Source organism: Coenobita brevimanus, chromosome 100 (genome assembly GCF_032717465.1).
Source record: "Coenobita brevimanus isolate Jiangsu-jjx chromosome 100, ASM3271746v2, whole genome shotgun sequence".
Classification (NCBI taxonomy): Eukaryota; Metazoa; Arthropoda; class Malacostraca; order Decapoda; family Coenobitidae; genus Coenobita; species Coenobita brevimanus.
In genome coordinates this window covers 51,956,230-51,963,255 of record NC_137053.1, presented here as the reverse complement: position 1 = coordinate 51,963,255, position 7,026 = coordinate 51,956,230, and the positions used below count along the sequence as shown (strand labels likewise).

Below are 7,026 nucleotides of genomic sequence, written 5' to 3'. Positions count from 1 at the left end.
GGCCACCATCCTTGAAGCTCACCTCACTTGCCATGGCATCATACTTGCACTTCATCACCTCTGCTGAAAACTTGATGGCTCCTCACACTTGATGATGTACCTCAGCTAGCCTTTCCTGAAGGTGCTTTGCATAGCCGGTGGTGTCTCTAGGCAGCTCTTCACCAGGTGGTCTTCCCATTAACAAGTCGATGGGTAAACGTAACTCGTGGCCCAACAACAGTTTTGCAGGAGTGTAGCCAGTAGACTCATGGGATGCAGACCAATATGCCATCAGCAAAGCAGGTAAGTTCTGATCCCAGTCTGTTTGTCCATCAATGCAGTACTTGGCCAGTTCTTGTCCCAGGGTTCAGTTGAATTTCTCCACCATCCCATCTGACTGTGGCCTTAGTGGGGTCGTCTTGGTCTTCTTGATCCCCAATAACTTGCAGCACTCAATGAACATAGCAGACTCGAAGTTTCTACCCTGATCTGAATGTAGCTCTTGTGGCATCCCAAAACGACAGAAGAACTGATCAACCAACATCTGAGCAACAGTCACAGCCTCTTGATCAGGGATAGCATAGGCTTCTGGCCACTTTGTGAAGTAGTCCATGGCAACACATATATACCGGTTTCCTCTTTCAATGAGTGGCAAAGGTCCAGCAATGTCCACCGCGACTCTTTCCAACGGTGCACCCACTTGGTACAGCTGGAGAGGGGTGCAACCTCTCTTCTTGGGTCCCTTCTTGGCACAGCACACATCACATGATTCACAGGCCCAACACCACTCTTCAACATCTTGATGCATGCCAATCCAGTAGAACTTGTGTCGCAGCTGGCTTAGAGTTGTTTTAACTCCCAGGTGCCCACTAGTGATCTGGTTATGGGACTTATCCAGGATCTTGGACCTTGTCTCCTTCGGAACCAGCAGTTGCCAATACTTGCTGGGGCCATCGGCTGTCTCCCACTAAAGCTCCATTAGTCCGTCGTTCAGATGAAGTAGATCCCACTGACTCCAGTAGCTTTTGGTCGCAGGGCTTAACTTGCAAACTTCTTTCCAAGATGGTCGCACTGCACTCTGCTGCAGCTGCTCCTGCAGTGGTTGCAAATCTGCATTTTCCATCTGCATCCTCTTCAGGTCATCTGACGCTGGCCCTGTCACAACCGTACATCGGCATTTCCTGATAAGATTCCAATTCCTACTGCACTCTTTGTCATCTGTTCTTCTGTCTTCTCGCAAATTATTCATCAAGGTTCTCCTGCATTTCTTCAGTGGTGGGTCTTCTGCAGCCTTCTTATCATCCCAACCATTCTGGTCCGCAAGTAACTCAAACTATGCATGGTAAGCTTCCCGAGATACTCTACCATCAAATTCCTGAGTTTCTTCTTAATTGGACCCCCATTATAGCCATGCACTTTACTGGTTTGGGGCCTAAAAACTAGGGCATCATCATTAAGGCCAGGACTGCATTCTGATCACTGAACCCTTTAATACTACCTTTAGATGCCTGGGATCCATCAAGATTCACCATACACTGTCCTTTCCTTTTATATGCCCCCTGTACACTGACCTGAGGCTCAACAGTGCAATATTTCTCTACAGCCTCAATTTTCTCACTAATTATCTTCACATGGTTGCCTACATGCTTCAGCTGGTTATCTACATGCTGTCTGCGCTCCATCACAATTCCCTCACTAATTGTCTTCAACTGGTCATCTATATGCTGTTTGCACTCCATCACGTTATTGCTTACCTCATACATCTGCTGCTCTAGCTTAGCATCTACTTCCTCCTTAAGCTGTTGCTGTTCATTCATTATTTCCCCGATGAATGCATCCAGCTGTCCTTGCACCCTCAGTTGTACTTCCCTCTATTGCTCCTGTAATGCCTCTTGAAGTTGTTCATGTCTTTCTTTTTGTTCTTCATGTTGTGCCTCTAGTTGTTCACTCTGTGCTTGCAGTTGGACACTTTGTGCTTGTAATTGTTCTTTGAGCTCTTTCTTCTGTGCCTGTAATTGTTCTTCGAACTTTTTCTGTCCTTCATTCAGTGCCTGTATTTGGACACTTCGTGCTTGCAGTAGCTTCACAATTGTTGCCAGGGAAATTTCCTCCTCCTGCCCAGCTCGAGACCTTGTTTGCATACCCCCTGCTTCCATGTCAAAGGTTTGACTCACTGCAGCACTTAATCCCACTCCTGACACCAGGCACCAACAGCAGTAGTTCAGTACAGGAAGGACGTTGCCCAGTGAGTTGTTCTTCCTATGGTCAGCCTTTAGGTGTACAGTACACAAGATCAGCTGAGGCAAAAATAAACACTGGCTCCTTAAAGTTCACTGTCTCTATGTTCCAAGTAATTCCACTTAATGGTTTCCAACTTCAATGTTCTCACAAGCAATGGAGCTATACACACTTTACTATTTGCAGTTACACTTTATGCTTGACAACACTTCACAGTTAGTACACTTAATGCTTGCCAACACTTCACTTATTACACAAGTTAGGAAAATAATCTTCACTGACAGTAATTACACTTATCCCCTACACCGCGGGCATGTTTACCGATGTTTTGCGTGTGCCGCGGGGTTATTCAGGCTCCGACAGACTCTCAAAAAATATTTGCCAAAAATCAGTTATTAGTCCTAGAATATTAAAATTATATATGCTTATGGCACATACCTCCAGCTTTCTCGTGGAATGTTTGTTGAGCCTTCGTCAGTTACCGTAGGACTTGTGGAGACCTCTGAAGTTGGGTAATGAAGTCTCCACTTTACACTTCCCGACAACCCATAATATGATTACCACAGCCAGATATTAACACTATAAACACTACTCTATGATTTTCAAGTAGTTTGGGATCCATACTCCAAAAAAAAAAAACACTGTGAAAGCAATGAAAATTATGAGCGCGTCTGACCGCCGCACTTGCGCTGGTTCGCTCTTGGTACTCTGTCATTTATTATTCATAAAACCCCTCACACTTTATATTTCTATTACTATATAACACTTATATATATCTACAGTCTTTATCCATAAGTTTCCTTCAGTAGTATTAGTTTATTGTCACTGTATACAGGGATTCAATTTCTTTCAGTAAAATATGTAGTATTCACTTTCTCGTCCTGTATACTAGCATTGAGAGTGAATGTCACTTTCATCTTCACTCTCATAACTCATAGTATTCAGACATGCTAGAGTGAAACTTTCACTTTCATTACTCCTTGGGTATATACTCGTATTCTTATAATACTACTCATTTACATTTCTATTTACGTTCTCTATTTTATTTACGTTATTTACATTTCTATTTTATTTACACTGTGTTATGCACTGTCACTTGAAGTAACTTATAAAACTATTTTCCATTGTTCACGTATATTTACATTCATTACTTTCACTTGCTGTTTACACATTATTTACAATTCCACTTGCACTGTTTTACTCAATAGAAAGATCGTAGTCACTCTTTTATCAATTGTCAGCCCTTTACCTCTTTCCACACGAGGTTTAGTAGGGGGTAAAGGTCACAGGGCCCTTTGCATGGGGGTGAAAAAGGCCCTGAAGTCAGCAAAAGGAACAGACGTACCTCCTCTTCGGAAGATGAGAGAGAAATGATAAGGGAGGGCCAGGGTAGAGGCCTACTTAGGGGATATTCAGTGCTACCAATGTTAGCTCTTGAAACAGCTATGTATTTCACTGAAATGATTGGCAGGAAATCTAGACAATACATTATAAATTAGGTAGTTCCAGGTGAATGTAAATATCACTTAGGCTTCTCCCTTCCCTCCTTATATGTATATTTATTACGAAAATAGATTATACGGCATATTTCAAGGGGAAAAAAACAGCGAAAATTAGGGAACGAGTGCACGTGATAATTAGCCAATTCCAGGTGTATGGCACTATCACTTACCTTATTTCTTTTTTGTATATATTATTTTGTGTAAGAATAGGGCATAGGGCTTATTTCAATGGATGAAATCAATGAAAAATTCCAGGGAAGATTTACTTAGCGTAGCACGGCCGGGCAGGCGAGAGGATAGGGTAATGGAGGAGGGGTAGGGAGGGGAATCAAGAACGGGGAGAAATGGCTAAATTGTCAACAATGGATGGGAGTACAGATGAGATTAGGAGTGCTGACTAGTGTTGGACATTGGCAGTACTGATAGATGATACAAGCCCCCACTTGGAAGCCTGGGTGAATTCAAAATAACACAGAATCACAAAAGCGACGCCCCGCGGTATGATCCCTTGCTCCCAAGCGTCACGAAAGTGACGCCCTGCGGTTAAGGGGTTAATGCCTGCCAGCAACTCTTCACAAACTTCACTAACATCATTGCACTACACTGAAAACCGACTGCACTTCCCTCAAACTGACCTGAAACCCGACTAAAACTCAGACAGTCTCTACCCCATCCTTATATAAGCTTTCATTATTCGAAAAACGTCTACATTTTTCCACATATCTGGTGTACTCTAGAGAAAGAGCACAGTTGCAACCTCGGAAACAGCCCAAAATATGCCAGTGTTGTCTTACATTACATAACACTCTAAATCATTTACCATACGAACTTAAATTACATAATTTTACAAGCAATCACATAAATAAAATATTATAAAGAAAAAGAGCACAAAAATAATTGCATAATTAACGAAACAGCGACGCTCACAAACAACAGGCAAACTAGCAACTCTGACTCGTACCGAAACACTGTAAACACCAGGAAACATCGAGAAAGATCTCGGCACCTAACTGGCAAGTTTCTTCTTAACACCTGTATTTGCCATCCAGTTTGACGAAACGACTGACATCGCTCAGTGTTCTCAGCTACTAATGTATGCTCGTTTCATGTCAGGCAACAGTGTAAAAGAGGAAATGCTCTTCTGCCACCCCATGGAAAGTTGTACAACACCAGCAACTATTTTAATGTGGTATCAAACTTCTTTCAGGAAAATGAACTCTCCTGGGACTCGCTGGTAGAGGTGTGTACTGATGGGGCTCCAGCCATGCTTGGTCTGCAGTCTGGATTCATAACAAGGGTGAAAGAAAGAAGTCCATCTGTTGTTGGTACTCACTGCATACTTCATCGTGAAGCCTTAGCATCCAGAACTCTACCTGCTGAAATGAGGGATGTCCTGAACGTGGCTGTCACGGTAGTCAACTTTATCAACTTGGACGGCTTTATGAACTACGAGAAGAAGTAGCAACACATCTAGAATCGCTGCAGAAGGCGGATCTCCATTACAGATTCCAGTCTGAAGGCTTTCTGCTATCTCTAGCTTACCTGGTGGACATCTTCGAAGTGCTGAATGCAGTCAACCTTAAACCACAAGGGAAAAACATTCAACATCATCATGACCACGACACCATTCGAGCCTTCATAGCCAAACTCGACCTCCGGAAATGTCGAATTCAGGATGGATATACAACCAGTTTTAGTAACTTGGATTCTGCCCTCATTCACAGTTACCTTGATTCTGAGTTAAAGAAACAAATGATCACTCATCTGACTGACTTGAAAGCAGAATTCATCAGATACTTCCCAGATACAGATGAGAAGCGTGAAGCCTGGAAATTCATCACGAACCCATTTCAATGTGAAGTAGCTGATGTTTCGGATGAAGTGCAAGAGGAGTTTCTTGAGTTTATGTTCAACTTCTCAGCTGAGGGAGACTTAAAAAAACTGGATCTTGAGACGTTCTGGGTCAAGCACATTCCTGTGTACCCTCTGATCTCACATCAAGCACTTCGGATTTTGACAATGCTTGGATCCACGTATCTTTGTGAAGTTGCATTTTCCAAGCTTGTTACTGTCAAGACCAAGTACAGAAACCGGCTGAACGTTGAAGGGGACTTATGTTGTGCACCCTCTGGCATTCGACCAAGCATTCAAGATCTGGTAGCTAAGAAGCAGTGTCAAGTATCTCATTAAATTTGTAAGAAAGTAACCTCATCAAGTACCCCATTAAATTTGTAAGAAAGTAACCTCATTAAATATGCTGGGTATATTGTTGGGACAGAATTCATGGTCAATAAAAAGACTAGAAACACCCATTCCTTAACAGTTTTTAAAATCTTGGAGGGAATTTTATCAAGTTGGTTGAGGAAGTGAGGGGGGCGTGGAGGGAAGGACCAACTGCTAGAGGGGACGTAGTAGTAAAAAGGTTAAGAACCACTGTTATGGTGTGTGTGTATGGAGACAGTTGTGGTATTATGTAGTGTGATGTGCGTAGTGTGATGTGTGAGAAGCCAGGTATAACACGGTGCGGTATGGTGTGATTTGTGACGAGCAAGGTATGGCACGGTATACTGTAGTGTGAGGATCCAAATATGGTGAGATATAGTGTAAGGAAGGTGTGGTATGAGGAACCAGGTATGATATAGTACAGTGAGAGGAGCTAAGTATGGTTTGATACAGTTGAGGAATCAGATATGGGTAAGTGTGATGTGGCGTGAAGAGCCAGGTATGGTGTGGTGTGGTGTAGTGAGATGTGGTGTGAGGAGCCAGGTATGGATGTTGTGGTATGAAGAGCCATGTGTGGTTTGGTAGGTGGAACGAGAGACGGTGTTTGGTGTAGTGTATTATGCTGTGTTGCGAGGAGCTTAGTTTTGTGATGTCTGACGTGAGTACCTAGGTGGAGTATGAAGAAATATGCTATGCTGTACCGTGTGCAGCTAAGTGTGCCGTAGTAGATGTGATGTGATATGAGAAACTAGCTGCAATGTAACGTGTGGAAGTACTACAGTTGTTGTGTGATGTGGTGTGGTGTGATGTAAGTTGATGTATTGAATTTGGTGTGACGTAAGTGACAAAAGCAGATCCCTGTAACCTTCCTATTTCAGTGTGTAAAGTCTGCTGGAGGAGGTCTAAAGTGTTGGGAACAAGTCTGAATCCTCGTGAAACCACTCCGAGATTGTGGTGGTTCAGCAGAAAGAGAACTTGTCGCCTATTGTTACAGAAACCAAAGCTGTGTGTGTGTGTGTGTGTGTGTGTGTGTGTGTGTGTGTGTGTGTGTGTGTGTGTGTGTGTGTGTGTGTGTGTGTGTGTG

The 7,026-nt window shown here is 43.1% G+C and overlaps 1 protein-coding gene across 1 annotated transcript; it reads left to right on the top strand.

Annotated features, from left to right (window-relative positions):
* Positions 1-264: 264 nt before the first annotated feature.
* Positions 265-5,909, top strand: LOC145414655 (protein FAM200A-like). Its single transcript, XM_080284175.1, has 3 exons — positions 265-282; positions 4,927-5,044; positions 5,257-5,909. The coding sequence occupies exons 1-3, from the start codon at positions 265-267 to the stop codon at positions 5,907-5,909; spliced, it is 789 nt and encodes a 262-aa protein (XP_080140301.1).
* Positions 5,910-7,026: the final 1,117 nt, after the last annotated feature.

What these genes read in the sequence shown, in the direction of transcription:
- LOC145414655 (XM_080284175.1), top strand. An exon ending in AAGAAGTCCATCTGTTGTTG is followed by an intron (nt 5,045 to 5,256) that starts GTACTCACTGCA and finishes TGCTATCTCTAG; the next exon opens with CTTACCTGGTGGACATCTTC.